The sequence below is a fragment of the Kwoniella mangroviensis genome (assembly GCF_000507465.2).
Source record: "Kwoniella mangroviensis CBS 8507 chromosome 1 map unlocalized Ctg02, whole genome shotgun sequence".
Lineage (NCBI taxonomy): Eukaryota > Fungi > Basidiomycota > Tremellomycetes > Tremellales > Cryptococcaceae > Kwoniella > Kwoniella mangrovensis.
The window spans coordinates 2,541,294-2,558,436 of NW_027062534.1; the positions used below are offsets into that span (position 1 = coordinate 2,541,294).

The 17,143-nt window shown below is 44.1% G+C and overlaps 7 protein-coding genes across 7 annotated transcripts; 4 read left to right on the forward strand and 3 right to left on the reverse strand.

Moving 5' to 3' along the window:
- Positions 1–290: 290 nt before the first annotated feature.
- Positions 291–788, reverse strand: I203_106057 (uncharacterized protein; the record flags this gene model as incomplete). Its single annotated transcript, XM_019147830.1, has 3 exons — positions 291–436; positions 535–626; positions 730–788. The coding sequence occupies 3 exons, from the start codon at positions 786–788 to the stop codon at positions 291–293; spliced, it is 297 nt and encodes a 98-aa protein (XP_019002748.1).
- A 329-nt stretch (positions 789–1,117) lies between these two features.
- Positions 1,118–5,597, forward strand: I203_106058 (uncharacterized protein; the record flags this gene model as incomplete). The annotated part of the gene is made up of 15 exons (XM_019147831.2): positions 1,118–1,249; positions 1,309–1,359; positions 1,423–2,353; positions 2,460–2,584; positions 2,654–3,115; positions 3,174–3,249; positions 3,310–3,829; positions 3,907–4,001; positions 4,115–4,356; positions 4,444–4,802; positions 4,915–5,008; positions 5,096–5,144; positions 5,217–5,291; positions 5,346–5,393; positions 5,488–5,597. 15 exons carry the CDS (start codon positions 1,118–1,120, stop codon positions 5,595–5,597), a joined length of 3,369 nt encoding a protein of 1,122 aa, XP_019002749.2.
- Positions 5,598–5,962: 365 nt separating this feature from the next.
- Positions 5,963–7,347, reverse strand: I203_106059 (uncharacterized protein; the record flags this gene model as incomplete). The annotated part of the gene is made up of 8 exons (XM_019147832.1): positions 5,963–6,032; positions 6,106–6,251; positions 6,333–6,410; positions 6,637–6,783; positions 6,863–6,918; positions 7,005–7,075; positions 7,196–7,218; positions 7,318–7,347. 8 exons carry the CDS (start codon positions 7,345–7,347, stop codon positions 5,963–5,965), a joined length of 621 nt encoding a protein of 206 aa, XP_019002750.1.
- A 451-nt stretch (positions 7,348–7,798) lies between these two features.
- Positions 7,799–9,099, forward strand: I203_106060 (uncharacterized protein; the record flags this gene model as incomplete). The annotated part of the gene is made up of 4 exons (XM_019147833.1): positions 7,799–7,904; positions 7,968–8,055; positions 8,165–8,414; positions 8,575–9,099. The coding sequence occupies 4 exons, from the start codon at positions 7,799–7,801 to the stop codon at positions 9,097–9,099; spliced, it is 969 nt and encodes a 322-aa protein (XP_019002751.1).
- Positions 9,100–9,152: 53 nt separating this feature from the next.
- I203_106061 (uncharacterized protein) lies at positions 9,153–9,356 on the forward strand (the record flags this gene model as incomplete). Its single annotated transcript, XM_065517891.1, has 1 exon — positions 9,153–9,356. The coding sequence occupies one exon, from the start codon at positions 9,153–9,155 to the stop codon at positions 9,354–9,356; it is 204 nt and encodes a 67-aa protein (XP_065373195.1).
- Positions 9,357–9,638: 282 nt separating this feature from the next.
- On the reverse strand, positions 9,639–12,119 carry I203_106062 (uncharacterized protein; the record flags this gene model as incomplete). Its single annotated transcript, XM_019147834.1, has 11 exons — positions 9,639–9,938; positions 10,053–10,288; positions 10,381–10,471; positions 10,525–10,595; positions 10,663–10,808; positions 10,873–10,962; positions 11,051–11,155; positions 11,224–11,302; positions 11,423–11,521; positions 11,590–11,766; positions 11,831–12,119. The coding sequence occupies 11 exons, from the start codon at positions 12,117–12,119 to the stop codon at positions 9,639–9,641; spliced, it is 1,683 nt and encodes a 560-aa protein (XP_019002752.1).
- Positions 12,120–12,493: 374 nt separating this feature from the next.
- On the forward strand, positions 12,494–17,109 carry I203_106063 (uncharacterized protein; the record flags this gene model as incomplete). The annotated part of the gene is made up of 17 exons (XM_019147835.1): positions 12,494–12,676; positions 12,738–12,945; positions 13,005–13,676; positions 13,753–13,835; positions 13,895–14,221; positions 14,279–14,503; positions 14,562–14,662; positions 14,719–14,872; positions 14,926–15,030; positions 15,085–15,338; positions 15,395–15,612; positions 15,671–16,010; positions 16,143–16,272; positions 16,345–16,553; positions 16,625–16,705; positions 16,784–16,877; positions 16,945–17,109. 17 exons carry the CDS (start codon positions 12,494–12,496, stop codon positions 17,107–17,109), a joined length of 3,549 nt encoding a protein of 1,182 aa, XP_019002753.1.
- Positions 17,110–17,143: the final 34 nt, after the last annotated feature.

A 17,143-nucleotide genomic window follows, 5' to 3' on the forward strand; every position in this document is an offset into this window, starting at 1 on the left:
AGAAAATATCGAAGCATGATCCTGACTCAATTAGAGAATGAACGTGACTCGTTAAAGATAATGTTGATCGAACATTGTTAGACTGTAAACATTGTCCACCCGGTTTGATCGCATCAAGGGGGATATAACACTCCTCGTATGCACAGACGAGCACAGCACCCACAACATATCGGCGCTCTCGCCGATAGTATTTTGCAGTATACAATGAGATCTGCGATATTGTGTGTAGATTATACATGCTCACACCTCTGTTTCACTATGAGATTCTCATCACGACGATGGATGCCTGACTACTTGTTCTTCTTGACTTCTCCTGCTGCCGGTGATGGCGGTACGATCGGACCAGGCGGACCTTCCAGCCATGCTACCACTATATAACCTATCAGGACGAGGTTGGCTGCTATGATAGCTGCGATGGCAGAGGCGATGGTATTTCCTATTTTTGACACAAAGCGAATCATTATTCTTCTATCCTCGATTGTGAATGCCCCTTGTAGGTATAGGTAAACTTGTTGCACTCGTACTTAAGCTCACCTTTTGTAAAGTAGGTTAAGACTGTGAAGTACGTTCCGATAGGTGCTACTGCCATTAACACAGCGAAAATGATGAGTTTGTAGAGGACGGCGCTGAGCAATAGGATCACAAGGTCAGCTGGCTGAACCCTCTCAAATTATGATATGACACCGACTGCTGTCAAAAGAGCAGCCATCGCAATCACACCAAACTCACGGTTGGACCGTCTCAGCTGGGTTTGCTGCCATTTTACCTGTTGAGACTGGGTTGACCATTTTGTTCTCAGTGGGGTTCTGCCGTATACAGTTGCGAATGGGGTGCAGTCCAGTGAGAGAGATGGTAGAGATTCTTTCTGCGGTCGATTGCTGCTTTGGCTATCCAGCTTATGGGGTATACTGGTCTGGTGGAAGTAGAAATGATAGATGGATACAAGCTGGAAGTGGAAGTGGAAGTTGCAACATGAGCCGTGCCTGGATTCATCATAATCCATCCTCCATACACAACAACATTGACTCGTCGAATTCCCCACTTTCATCTGCACCTATCTTCACTCCTCACGATCCCCCTGACTTGCAGCTAAAATAAACCCAACGAGAGGAGCGCCATGGCTTCGTCAGAGATACGGCGCATAGCTCTCGCCGACCCACATTCCTCCTACCCGCCGAGGTTTGTCATCGGAGGTCAAGTCTCTCAGAATGTCTCTGGTGATGTGAAGATGTACGAGTGGAGGAGAGAGGTGAATTCTTTTCTACAAGAAATTGGGTCGTATACTGACGGATTCCCAACTGTTGATAGAAAGGAGAGATGGGAATGGTCGGACTACAGACTGATGTTGGACAGATACGGGTGAGTTAATCTTCCAATAATGACCTCTGTTCTCACTAACATCGAGATCGATATTGGGTTCAGTCGATGGCATGGACACCTCTCCCCACTCATCGCAACATACTAGCAACAGGTCTATCAACCGGTAAAACTCTCCTACTGTCCTTATCACCTTCTACCCTCTCACTCCCACTGTCTTCATCGTTATCCTCACCCGCATCAACCATCGCAACTTTGAACGTCAAGTATTCCCGACCCGTGACGTCCATCGCATTCTCCTCACTTGACTCCAACTACCTCGCAACAGGATACGAAAAACATCGATCTGAATATTCCCTGTTGATATGGGACATTGCAGATGCCATCTCCGCTTCTGGTATACCTCCAGATGGAGAAAAGGAATGGGAAAGACCAATTATCGAAAGTCGTCTAGAAGTTACGAACTTGACAGCCAAGATTAATATAACTTCTGAACCACGACATATTCAACATTATTGTCCATCTGAAAATGTAAATTCACTTTCGTTCTTACCTAACTCTATAAATCAATTATTGGCCTCAGTGAGCGGCAAGACAATAAGGTTATATGATCTAAGATCACCTTCTCCACCTTCTCAATCTCAAAATCAGAATCAGGCGAGCTCACCAGGTGCTCAAGGATCGACAGTAATTGGATCAAGTAGTCAATGGACCACTCGAGCTGTTTATGGTCTAACACCCAATCCATCTACACAGAAGGAAGGTCTATTCGCAAGTTACGAGATTATCCCTGCTGGTGCGAATACCCATTCGATAGTTAGATTATGGGATGTTAGGAAACCAGGATATGAGATTTTGAATTTTGACGTAGCTGGAAGTATCGTCGGATTGGAGTGGAAGAAAGGGAATAATGATGGATTGTTGGGTGTGGGGACGAGAGATAAAGGTGTGGGAGTATGGGAAATCATAGAAGGAAAGAGAGTAGAGGATGAAAAAATCGTTGAAGAATGGGTGACATTGGGTGGTATGAGACAGAGTGAGTTTCATCTATTGTTACGCTATCTAATCATCTTTGCGATGTGCCCCATCCCTTTTGTATTTAATGACATCAAGTTGACCTGACCCTCCTTGGTTTGCCTTAGTTGTCAAACCCAGACAGAACCTACATTCATTCACATTCGCTCCCTCAGAGCAAGGTCAAGGGGACGTCATGTTCGTCTTGAAGGATGGAACAATCGGTATAGGTCCTATAGGAACAGCCCCAGTGGTGAGTCATATCTCCTCTTCCGAACCTCTGTCTATCATCATATCTGACAATGCTCTTTGTACTATGTAGTTCTCCGGCGGACCCCAAGGCGATGTCGCAATCTGCGCACCATCCTTACGAGTCCTAAACCCCGATGAAATTTCAGAAAGCTCTACCCCCAATCAACCCGAATCACCTACCACACCCTTACCTCCCTCACGTCCTGAGCCAGAGGAGCCCGAACCGATCCATCGAGCTAATCGATTCCAACTTGCCCCCGAGCGAGTGACGCAACTGATTGCTGAGCGGTCGAGATCTTCTTCCCCTGTACCTTCACCATTACTCGGTTCGACTACACCAGGACTGGATAGAACACCATTTGGAAGTATCTCTGGAGGTCTGAGGGAATGGTACGAAGGCACAAAAAAGCGGGACTTGGTGGATGATAATGAGCAACTCATAGGTGGTTGGGATGGATGGAGGAGGACGTTGGGAAGTGATGTAGGTGTGGTGATGAGACGGAGAGCGATGGAGGGATATGGATTGGATGATGTGAGTATTGGCCATCAAGTAAGCATCTGTTGAGATACTGATACAAACGGCTGCGTAGCTATTGTTGAACGCGGCTATAGCTACTAGACATCCAGGTAAAGAGCGTCTAGCTGGAATATGGGAGTTCATTGATCGTAAGTAGATTATCTGAAAGAATATCAATAATGACTGATCAACCCTTGTGGTGATTGTAGATCTTACTCATGTCATGTCACCTTCTTTATCATCTTACCGAGGCTACAACCTCACTCACCATGGTGTTTACCCCTTATGGTTCGGCATATCAAGCGAACACAATCAACCTTCATCACCTTCATCCATATATTCAGCTGCAACATTGACTGATACACATCCACATTATCACCCACCGTTACGTCAATCATCAACATCTGCGGCGTGGACTTCACTGAAATCGCAATCTGCTACACCCGCACATTCCAGACAAACTTCTTCACCTATGCCCGGAAGAGGTACCACCACGCCAGTTACGACTCACCGAGAACGAAAAGCCTCTGACAGAAGGGGGGATACAGATTTGGATAGGGAGTACATCCAAGCTGTGGAAAGTCTGAATGAAAGGCGGAAAGAGGTCGGAGGGATTGGTCGACCAGGTACAGTGAGAGCTGCTGTAGGAGGGGAAAAGATGGAATTGAGGAAATTGATTTTGAGTGTGTGTGGAGAGAATGGGGAACGTGCGAAGGACGAATCAGACAGGTTAGTCTACCCGTTATTCAGCTATACAGCTTATATCAGGAGCTCATGAACAAATGCTATATTCATTCCGTGAACAGATTGGTGACTAGTGGACAGAGGACCAAAGCTGCTTTCAGAGCTTATTTCGCGGGTGATGAAGCTGCCACGATATCAATCCTGATGGCTAGTGAAGGTAAGTCCAAAGATTCACATTCTTAGAACACAAGATCATCCATTGAGACTTTCACCCCCTATCTTACCTGGCGTATGCGCAATGGGCTGATTTTTTCCCCGGGGCGTTTGTAGACCAGCATCATCGGTTACTCGGATCGACCATAGCAGGATTTATGACTCAATCTGCGTCTGCACGAGGATCCGAGTTTTTCAATTCTCATTGGCAAGGATTGGTAAATCGTGTGGATGACCCTTTCGTACGAGCTATACTGAGTAGGATAGGTGGTGATGATTGGGAATCTGTCTTGGAAGAAGAAGGAATACCCCTGTTGGATAGGATCGGTGTGGGTGTACAACACCTGGATGATAGGGAGGTGAGTTAATCATAGACCGGTAGACTACATGTCATTTACGGCTCGAAGTTGTGTTTTGAGCTGAAATTGTTGGATTGTCATGCATAGTTTTCGATATTCCTACGTGGTCGATTATCTAGATTAACACGTTCAAATTCTCTTCATCTCCTCGCCTTGACCGGACTCTCAGGACCTGGTATATCCCTCTTATCAAGGTATCTAGCTCGAACAGGTGATATACAAACTGTATCGATCTTATCGTGTTTGTTCCCATTGAACAAGTTGACCAAGGATGAAAGACAGATAGTGAAAAGATGGAGAGAATGTTATAGGGATATGCTTGATTCGTGGGGCATGTGGGGCGAGAGATGTGAATTCGATGTTAGGTCGGGTGAATTACAACGCGCCCTCAGCGGCGGTGGGGATGAGGGAATAGGGGTTGGAGGCATAGGAGAGAGATGTCCTGTGTGAGTTGATTCTCAACTTACTTCTACTAAAACCTTGTCCACTGGAAATTCCGTCTTGTTGGTTTGGTCGGTCTTTGACTCTCGGTGCTAATGTGCGATCTTATGACTACAGATGCAATAACCTGTTGTCAAAAGAGACTGAGAGTAGATTACATCGTAAACACGCTATAAGAGGTAATGTGAATGTAGGCTGGCCAAGTGAGAGGGTAAGTGAAATTTGGCCCCTTATTTGAACTTTCAAGTTTGAAACAAATGACACTAGACTGATATGATCTTTCTTCATTTGCAATCAGACTACTACTTGCATGTACTGCTCCGCAGCGTTACCACGATGTGTGATATGTAAGTGCGACTTACATCTCATCATTGATATGGATGACGGCTACTGATCAGATCATTCTCCGTCTTGAATAGGCTTGATGCATGTTGATCCACAACGGCCCCCACCATCAACGGGAGGAGAGGAAGAACACCCTGAGCATATCACGGGTGAGTCGATGTTCATGTTCGTGATAGTCGATTTGATACTGACATCTACAATAGACACCATAGATGCTGCCTATGTATGTTGTCTGACATGTCGACATGGAGGTGAGTGATTGAATTGCTATCCGTCAGCTGAATATTGTATATTGTATATTGTATATTGTATATTGATTTTACCCTTTCTCTCCGATGTCAATAGGTCACGCAAGTCATATCTTACCATGGTTCGAAGGTGGATTAGACGGACATGGATTACCTCATTCGAAATGTCCTGTCATGGGATGTGATTGTGAATGTGCTAGCTTGTAGTGGAAGTAAAGTAAATCCAATCAAAGTCAATGTTGTATCTTCCCTGATGTACATCATATCATAAGGATCATTCGGGGTAAAACTTGTTGCGAGAAATCGTATACTAATTGCTCGCTTAATCAAGATCATGCTGGATTATACGATGATCTCATGTTAGATCTTAAAAGGAAAAGATAGCATTCACATTCATCTACATTTATTTTATCTTGATCGAAACGAGTTGATTTGAACTAGATCCGTTTCATATATAAGGGAAGGGAAACGAAAGTAGAATTGATTAATGAGTCGAAGAGATAGAGAAATTCGAAAGTATAGAACGGGTATACAAGAAGAAATGAAAAGTATAGAGAGAGGGTAGAGAAGGATTAACAATTACATCCGTAATTTTGTGAATTCTCAGAATCGATTCTGATCGGATCTGGATAATCGTTGTATCTATATCATATATATCAGTATTATATCCTGATACTCATAAAATCAATTTGATGGGATACAAGAGTACACTTACAGTTCCGTTTCTGCCTCTTGAGCCAAAGCGTTCTTAGCGATAGTTTGGAAAGCCTGTTCGACATTTATAGCTTCCTTGGCGGAAGTTTCGAAATAAGGTATATTCCCTTTGGCTTGACACCATGTCATGGCTCGTTTTTGGGATACCTGACAAATTATGCAAGAGGACATGAGCATGAGACAGACAACTGATGAGGAGTATGGTAAGAAGATCCCATAATAACTCACCATTCGTTTGGATTCCTCCATATCGATCTTATTACCCAATACTACGAATGGAAAGTTCTCGGGATCGTGTGGTGAGGCCTGACAGGCGTAAGAGTTAGTATCACATAATTAATGTTCACGATTCATGATCAGGCGATTCCTCCGCCAGGGATGGGAAGAAATATCAAAAGGAATTGAATAATGAATATCTCCTTCCATTCCTTCTTTAACTACTTCACACTTTTATACTTGCAAAGTCATTCAATCCAATCCAGTCCAGATCTGTCTGTTTCTCCTTTTTATGCCGCACGCCAGTTGGACTCACCTGAACCAAGAATTCATCTCTCCAACCATCTAACGCCTCAAAACTCTTACTACTGTTGACATCGTATACCAATACGCAACAGTCTGCACCTCTGTAGAAAGCTACACCGAGGGATTGGAATCGTTCTTGACCGGCTGTATCCCAGAGCTAACATATCCGAGAGCAGATGAATCAGTAAAACCTCCCGATTTGGAAGAGGAATAAGGCAGGGGAAGTCATGACTCACCTGCATGGTGACTACTCTATCGTCTACCACTAATTCTCTGGTCAAGAAATCGGCACCTGAACAACAATTTTATCAGCTCAATACATCCTCAGGAAACAAAACCGGATACGGTAGCTGGTATGCGAATAAGCGAATCACTTACCAATAGTTGCTTTGTATTGGTTTGAGAATCTCTTATTGACATATTGGTTCATCAAGGAGGTCTTACCGACACTGTCACAGTCGTAACAGCGCATCAGCAAGGTTGAATGATAACACAAAGTCTTTTGATATGAGGAGATGAGAGAAGACCGTTCAGATAAGGCTTGATGCTAAAGATATCCATATACTCACCCAGAATCACCGAGGATGATAACCTATAAGCAGTACATGGAGGTGAGCTCAGATCGATGATACGCCCATACCATTGACATGGGTCGGTATAGCCCGAAGAAAGCTGAGAAGGGCTCACTCACTTTCAACAAGACCTTCTTTCTTGAAGCCATTGTGTTGGGTGGATGGTAGTACGAGTCAGAATATATATAGTATAGAAGGGCGATGATCTGGATGTGGATGTTGAATTAGGTGGCAAGATAATGGGATAAATGGATGGATGTTGTACTCGTAACATGGTGCAGCGTCACAGCGTAGCAGTGCAATTACTCGATCGGGTAATCCATCGATAGTTGAGGCTGACATCACTGAAACCACCCCGGAGAATGCCGCTTTGTGAACGATGCATGGACCATGAACCGGTTAAGTTATCTATCACGAGAGAGACTCTTCTGCATGTGCATCGACAATGACTTACCACCACCACCACCACCACTACTACTACTACTCTCATTCCTACAACTTGGTGACCAAGAGCCCAGCAGGCGTTAGAGACAAATACGAATAGGCGTCCCCCCTTGCGATATCTCACCCCGACCACCCACCGACACCCATAACATCACCATGTCATCCCTCGTGCACGGACCACCGGAATGGCAGAATACCATCAAAGAGAGATTGATGGCCAAGCAAGTGGAGAATGAGTTGTATAAGGATATCGTAGATCAGTGTCAGTACACTCTTGCGGCGGACTATTCTCAGTATAATGGCTGATCTTGCTTGCCGTATCAAGATCGCAGGCTGGCCAAGACAGCGAGAGAGTTGAAAGTCCGTAATAGGGCTTTGGCCAAATCTGGTGGTGGACCATCATCAGCTGAGGGGTGAGTAGCTTCATTTCCTACAATACAGAAAAGATTGTCCAGAGTGCCCGTACCTTGTTGTATGCTGTATATCCAGCAATGCCTTGCTGACAGGCGATTTGATTCATAGTTCATCAGCCCTTCTGTCACACCTCGATGCCCAACTTACCTCCCTCCGTTCCGAGCTTTCCACACTATATCGTACACAAGCAGCCTCGCAGAACAAACAGCTTTCCATGGCTGACGCCTTACGAGATAGGGATGAAGAAGTTAAAGGATTGAGAGACGAATTGAGGGAATTGAGGGATCAGAGGGATAATGCATATAGGAAAGATAGGGATTGGGAAGAGCGTTGGAGAGTGAGGAATAAAGATATGGAGGTGAGCGAGCATGAGTCATAGCCGAGTGACTCACACTCTAAGACAATGCTGAGATATCATGTTTGTCTCCTGGATTTTTTCCTTGTCTTCAACTACGATACTATATCATCCAATATCTTCAATTTCCCGATACCTTGCGTAAATTATCGACCTCACGCAGACACTACACGATGAACTTCTCTCACTCAACCTTGAACTTTCTTCACTCGCTCAACAAAATAAACTCCTGAAAGTAGATAACGCCAACTTACTTCAAAGGTGGATAGATAAAATGAACCTTACTGCCGAAGAGATGAATATCGAATTTGAAAAAGAGCAAAACCAAAATCAAAACCAAAACAAGGCTATCAAGGAAGATGATGATGATGGTGACGATGGCGAAGGAGAAGTACCTATAAGCATATCAGTATCAAGTTCGATGGATAATCTTAAAGAAGATAACACTCTGATCGGAAACGAAAAGGACAAGGGAAAAACTAAAAGCAAATCACCAACCAAAGTCAATCCTTCATCTTCTCAAACACTGAAAACTCCTGCTCTCAACAAACCCAATTCTACCACTTCGATCCGAACTAAACTTGCTGGCTCTACGCCTACACCCAGTACAAGTACGGGTAGAACTAGGAATATATCTTCTGCTTCCGCTATAAATATCAAGGAGAAGGAGAAAAAGGATTTTCAATAATGCGGGAAGACAATAATGAGAATGAGAATGTGTCTTCCCGCTTGGACCATGGAATGGAGGGAGAGGTAGAAGTGGAAGTAGAAGTAGAAGCAGATGAATGGGAAGTAGTGGACGATGAGCAGAGTACAGTAGTTGTCGACGAAGAGAAAATCAAGTCGAATAAAGATAAAGATGATTACACGAACACTTCGGACAGCGATCGAGATGAGGATGAAGATGAGGATGAAGGTTGGAAAGAAGCCAGGTTGAATGTATAACTCCATAATGTAAAATTTTATAAATGCATGACCGTGCGAACCTATCCAATGAGGATGAGGATGAATTTACTCTTGTATTTATACGATATACAACCGCATAATCAGATATACCTAACAATGGAGGTGAATCACCTCGAAACTCCATTGACATGCATGTTTTGACATATTATGTGATACAGATGAATAATAATTTGAACCCTTCCACTTCCCACATGTTATACTATACTTCATCATCGAAATATAACCCACAGTTGCACTATTGCTTATGATTTGTCATGATCTTCACCTCAAATCTTTACCTCCTTCCATAGCTATCTTCATCCCAATCTGACTCTTATCAACACTTGAACTCTTGATATGTGTATGTGTATGTTTATGACCATGAACATCAACATCCTTTATTGGTCCTTCTTTCGCTGACGTTGATTTACCATTCCGATATTGACGTTCTACAATATCCAACATCGCTTTTATCCAATCACCCAACGTCCTCCTCCTGTCCTTCCCAGAGGTCGAACTGAGTTTATTGGTATGAGCTAAGACAGGTAATTTTCTCAACGTTCGACCGGAAATTTCCAATTCCTAGAAACATTCAAAAGTTTGAGATCAAATCATCAGCTCAAGAATTAGTAAATACATAATGACGAGATATCCTGGATAATCTATTTATATACATAGTAACCACAAACCACTCACATAACATCTATCAGCTAACGCCGCCAATCCTCCACTATATTTCTGAACCTTATCATTCCGAATTTCCCACATACCTGAGAAATCTGACGCTCTCCTGTAATCTAACAATTTACGTTTCTTGATCATACTCTTTAGCATCATCTCTTCGATACATCCTTTTAGGATTGAATAGACAGCTTCGGCTGGAGGGAGAGGGACGAGCTCCGATAGATCCACACGGGATAGGAATGCCTCGTCTAATCACAAAAATAGCAAATATCAGTATGGATGTGTTGAGTATTTATTATTCCGGTCACACATAGGTTGATTATATCTCAGTCGGACTCACCGATCGCATCTAGCAGATTCGACGTAGTCATGACTAACACGTTCTTCCTTATTCGCAATCGATCCAATTGAGTTAACAACGCATTGACCACCTATACTCTAGATCAGCTTGAATCGTACTCAGAATACTACAAGGCAGACCCACCCTCAACGAGTCGGAAGGTTCATTCCCCGTCATTGCAGCTGCTCTAGCAGCAGTGAGTGATTCCACCTCGTCTAAGATCCAATGAAAACTTATCAATTACAACAACCTCGCTCGAGCAGCATCGATAGACAAACTGACCTATCATGACCACTACAAACTGTCTATCATCATCCACCTCCTTTGTTATCGTATCAAACAGCTTCTGAACCAACTTTCCAGACTCGGAGAACCATTTGGAAAACAACGAATGTGAATTGATCTCGATCAATTTGGCTTGTGGATAGCTATTTGATCGCAGGATGATCAGGTGCAAGATCCATAATATGATGAGCTAAACAATGCACTGACTTTGGTCTCATCCTGATCGCTATCTTTTGGGCTAAAGCGCGACATAATGATGTTTTACCTGTACCTGGTGGACCATGAAGTAGTATCACCCTATGCAGAGAAAAATAATAGCCAGTATCGTCAGATCACATTAGTCCTTTACGTACCAGATAGGAACGGAAGGTGTGTACTAACTCACCTATTCCAAGCGATGATATTGGAATCTACTCCTTGATCAGAAAAGAATGTGGTCGAATAACAGAAATTTAGTAATCGCGATTTCAGATTATTGGAATATATCAAACTACGGAACATTTGGATCAGATCAGCTTGTACAATCCCTTCCAGATGGGACTTGGAGATAAAACTCACGTTTGCCATAGACCGTCGAGCTCGTTGGAAGGTAATGATCTCATTGATCCGGCGGTAACAGTATCTTCATCATCGTAATCTACGTCACAGAATTTCGTCAGGAGTAAGTAACAGAGTGGACCGGGCAAATAAAATGACATGGAATCCCAGCTATAGGAAGTAATGACGATTTTCATTTGAGATTCCGAAGATAGCTCACCTTCCAATTCATTATTGAAATCTTCTATATATTCATGTCGTTTTGGCTGATAAACATGTATATTCAGATCCGCCTGTTTCGTATCAACCGTACGTTGATCTGTTCATATCGACTATCAGCTAGCAGCCTTGATGTTGCCAATGAGTTATGATCAGAAAAGGACGTACCACCTTCCTCTATCCACACTCTCTCTACATGTGCCCCTAGTTCCTGATGTTTATCCCATCCCGATAAATACGATCCCAGAAAGAGCTCAGAAACATCCGACAGAATATGTTCTTTCACCCAGTATACGATCCTTGAATGATCAGATATGCGAGTATCAGGATACAATCGAACCTCGACTGAAAAGGGTAATTCAGATTAGAATTGGTTCTTCCTTGGACCGAGTCGATGAAGTAAACTCACCATGTACATTGGGATAATCATCTTCTTCCTCACTAGCTTCTGAGGATAAATCATCATTTTCATCCTCTTCTTCCTGATCCGTATACATCCTCTCATCGTCTATCCCAGGCTCTGAACGTCCATTCAATTCGTTCTCATGAGCGTTTGTAGAGCACGAAGCTATGGACTGCATCGAATGCGAGGTGGTGAATCCATTGTAATGCGCTTGAGTGGGAGATCGTTTAGAGGGACTGATTCCGTTCATACATCCGTTGGCTCGAGGTGGAATTGAAGTTTCGAGTATCGGCATGTTAGTGTCGGCTTGACAGAGTGGACTCTAGATCGAGGTCAGTATAGATTGTACAATACAAGAGGAAGAAGGAACCGGTCGAAGTCATCCTTGATCCTTGGTTTCTTTCATCTTTCATCTTATCATTCAACTTTGGGAAACGCGTCCATCTGTTATTTTGATTTTTCCATCGATTCACGTGGCATCCACACGCAGACTTCATATCCAGGTAATGTTCCTGGAGTTTCCGTCGGAAATGAATGAGATGCTTTGATGCACGTCCGTCGAATGATCTCAAGTATCTTCCTCGTCTCTGTCTTTCAATAGATCTCACCAATCCACCTTCACCTCCTGGGATACAGCCAGATTGGTAGGTCCATCTAGAGTATTTCGAGATGAGCAAAGATCTGGCATCTGCTCCATTGGAGGACGACTCCGACTCCACATATACCCATTTCGCTCACCGAGCAGAGTTCATGGAATTGCTTGGTCGGTTCTTGGAAATTGATATTACGACCCAGTCCGATTCCAGGGAGGATGAAGATGAGGAAGGGTTAGTCAACAGTATGGGAGCGACAGTGAGCTGCTATCTCTCTCTTGACCTTCTCTGCACACTTCAGTTAGCTCATGGATTTATAGCTCGATCATTATCTCCCTTTACCTGGATTATTGGACCCCTCTTTAGATGAGATTGTACCTCCGCTCATGGACTTACTGGGCGCGAACCTGCACATTCTAGTCAGCAAAGAAGAGGACGATATCAAGAAGACAGTCAACCCAAAGAGGCTGGCTAGACTTGGTAGATTGCTTAATTGGATAGTCAAAGTCAGAGGTTGGCAAGCAGTTGGTAAGCTAAGTTGAGACCTCTTCGTTCTTGGATGTATCCCAACTGACAAGCGCTCGTAGTACCTCGTCTCCCATCTTCCATACCAAACTTACCAATGCTAGTAACACTTCTATCCCCTCCTACATCCGCATCAACCTCTACGACTCCATCGACACCACATTATCCAATAATATCATCAAGTGAATCATGGGAATTACGAGCAATACTACTTCTTTGGTTGGCCTTACTCCTAACGGTACCATTCAACTTGACTGCTCTTTCATCCTTTTCTTCTCCTGTCCCTTCATCGACAATGTACGGTATAGATCTTCCTTCGTCGCTTATCCTATTCTCCACCAATATATCACCCCTAGCTCAACAAGTGATACTGCTCTCTATACCTCTACTTAGTCGGCCGGGGTTGGAAGGAGCCTATTCAGCCTTGGTTCTCGCTCGACTATACTCTCGAGAAGATACTGTCCAGGCTCTACCTGGATTCCTCGAATGGGCATCAAAGGAGATCCAAGCGGGAGAAAGAGAATTGGAAGCACATTTCATATCTTCCCTTTTGGAATTTATGGCTTTATTGCCTTCTTTACTTGAACCCGACTATCTACCTGCTCTGGAAGGATTTTTGGAAGACCACTTATTACCCCATTTACAAGGGTCGAGAACTGCAGCTGGATCAGGATTGATACGGAAGCTGGCTGTGAAAGCTAAAGGCAGGTTATGGTTAGCGAAGATCAGGAAAAGTATGTCTGGTAAGGCTTCATCCCTTATTGCGGATCTCCATCATAATAGTCATACTGATTGTGTCAATCCTTCTAGACGGTGAAAATGATTCAGATCCAGATTTACCGGATGGTTTGGAAGAATGGCTAGATGATCTCATGGGCGGTTTATCTGACAAAGTGAGTTGTATTGTTTACCGCAATGTCTGAACAGCCTAACTGATTGAACCATAATGAAGGATACGATCGTCCGTTATTCTTCGGCCAAGTACCTGGCTCGACTGGCATCCCTACTTCCCCTATCATTCTCTTCTCAGATAGTGGAAGCTGTCATAGACCTCTTCTCCGGTACAGAGGAGGAACCAGCCATTCTTACTTCGTTCGGAACGGTGATTGATCCAGGAGGATCGTCAGGTACGGGCGGTACGATGGGATTCGGAGGAGTGGAGACTACTCGGGGAGAAGCGAGATGGCATGGCGTATGTCTGGCTTTGGCTGAAATGGCCAGAAGGGGTTTGATCAAAGAGGAGGATCAGATTGGAAATGCAGTCAAATGGGTCGTAAAGGTCAGTTAAGGTTTTGCATATAGATCAAATCCAGCTGATCAGCGTTCGCGATTGTAGGCACTAACGTTCGATCTTCGTCGAGCGTCACATTCGATAGGAGCGAATGTTCGAGACGCAGCGTCTTACCTACTCTGGTCATTGTCACGAGCCTGTCCACCGGATATGGTCAAAGCCCATGCTGAAGATATGGCTACCAGTTTGATCTGTGTGGCACTGTTTGATAGGGAAGTGGGAGTGAGGAGAGCAGCGAGCGCCGCGTTCCAGGAAGGTGTGGGGAGACTGGTGAGCTGTATCCTTCATGATGCAGGATCAGGAATCAAGCTCATACGTATAAATTCAGGGTCTGTATCCAGAAGGAATTGATGTTTTGGGTAAAACGGATTTCTATTCTGTTAGCGTGCGAAGAATGGCTTTCACAATCGCCGCTCCGGCTGTAGCTATGTGGGCTTGACCTTCTTCCGAGTTACATAGCGGCTCAAAGCTGATCTATGAGATAGACATAAAGTATATCGAGATAAGATGCGAGAACATCTCCATCATATCACTCTGCGGCATTGGGATACCAATATGCGGATACAAGGGGCTCAGGCGTTACACAGTATTCTGAAACTTGGTAATGAAGTCGATGTTCAGGATTCGCTAGATCGAGAGGTAAGCTTAATTTCGCTTTCCAAGGTTATGTAGCTTACCAATCCATGACATAGATCAAACAATTACCTTCCTTGGACTCGGTCAACGTCCATGGTGCTTTGTCGGCCCTGACTCAGATCGCAGAGACATTCCATGAGAGTGATCAGCGGCGACAAACGGTCAGTCGAACAGACCGACTACGAGATAGTAACTGATGTTTGTACTCATGTCAGATCTTCGACGCGCTCTCGAAAATCCGACCAGCTTCCTTTGTATCGTCCCAAGCGGCCGACATATTTTCTTCCGTGTGCTCCTTACTCGTCGTGATACTGAACCAAAGCATAATAACGAGCCCCTCGACTCAATCAGTATTGGACAAGCACCTAGAACTATCGATGAAACGTCGAGAATCGGAAGTACACGAGTCTGTCGCTAGGGTGTATGGGAAACTGAGTGAATTGAGGTCATCAGAAAAGGATGTCAGCAAGTGAGCTGCCGGTCACCCCTTTTTGCTGCTACACTATAGCTGATCATCCCAATCAGGTTGATATCGGATCTGAAGTCGTCTAGGATCGCATCCAGGCAGGCTGCGTCATTAGCACTGGGGCACATCAAGTACCCTCCAACACCCTCACCTTTGACGGATAAAGCGATCAAAACTCTTTTGGAGTTGTTGGACAAGCCCGAGAAGATCGATATCGAATCGCGCAGAGCGGCGGTCCGATCTTTAGGTGATATAGCTATACAAAGAGTAGATGGGGGTATGATAGGCAAGTATAGCTCCGGTATGATATCAACGATGATGTATAGCTCATATAGTATCATCTGACACAGTGACACCTACTCAACTTACTTCGATTCTACAAAGCTTCTTACAAGGTTTGGGGGACTACACCACGGATCAAAGAGGGGATGTCGGTTCCTGGGTCAGAGTCCAATCCCTCATATCGATAGGAAATGTACTTTCTACTCTTGATTCACAGTTGAATCTAGTCTCTGAGAAGGCATTCGATGATCTGATAGGAGGTATCATCAAGCAGGGCGTAGAAAAACTTGAGTCTGTGAGAGGGGAGGCCGCGAGGACATTGGCTAAGCTTAGAGAAGCCGGTTGGGAATGGGAGGGAATGGGTGGTATGAAAGTGGACCTGCGTCAATTGGAGTGAGTGATCTCATCACGCCAACTCCTGCTTCTTTTGCTGCACTGAATTCGAGTTTTGTACCATCGTCTATTACGCTCACTGAGTGAGGTTATCGTGATCATGCTGACACGAACTTTTCCTTTTATCGAAAGTAACGACGGTTTCCGATATGTAAATCAGAAAGAATGGTTCGCCTCATCCATGTCTATCCTTGTAGCGAAATATAGGAAACAGTTGATAGCGGGCCTGGTCCTCACCGTGGGAAGTCAAGTGATCACTCTTGTGAGCTTCACTTGTCACAATGACAGGCAAATATAGGGTGATAAGCTCACGTACATCTGATGATACATCTAGGCAAATGCAGCATTCCAACCTCTTTTATCGTACTTGACCCAACATCCCAACTCGATAGCCTCAGTGTTAGGAGATCTACTGGAGTTACTTGAAAAGAATTTTACTTCCAACAGGATATTCATACCCACTCTACAAACTCTATGGAAGCTATTTGAGAATGGTGTGTTGGACGTTTTATACGAGAATGGAAATGACACTGAGGAACTATTGTGAGGTTGATATGTAATCAACTTGAATCTCATTCGATCTGCAATTGCTAAATTGGGATCTCTCTTTTCAGGTGTAACGATATCCTGTCAATCGCATGTAAAGGCATACCGAATATCAAATCTATAGAGAGGATAACGACTTGTATGAGAGTGTTAGTGACTTTCATCATCCTTGACGGTTCCGATATGCTTGATTCGATGACTGATGTTATGTCATGTTATCATGTCAGAGTAACATCGTGTCTCTCAAGTACTCTACCTGCCAACCTAAAGAGGGGATCTGCAGAGTGGCTGAGCTTGTTTTTAGGTCATAAATTCCCTAGAGTGCGTTTGTCTTTTTTCGGTTGTATTTCAAAGGTCAATTAGCTGACCACTCTACTGGACGTTATAGATACGAGCGATAACATCCGAAGAGCTGTATCTCAAACTTTCTTCTACGTATGATGAGCTCCCTGATGAGTTGGAGGAGATCTTGACTGGGATTGAATGGACAAGCGAGCAGTATAAAGAGAAGCTTGAGGAGGTGATAGAGCTGATAAAAAGTATGATGGTATAACATCGTATGCCTAATTCGTATCAAAGAAGGGAAA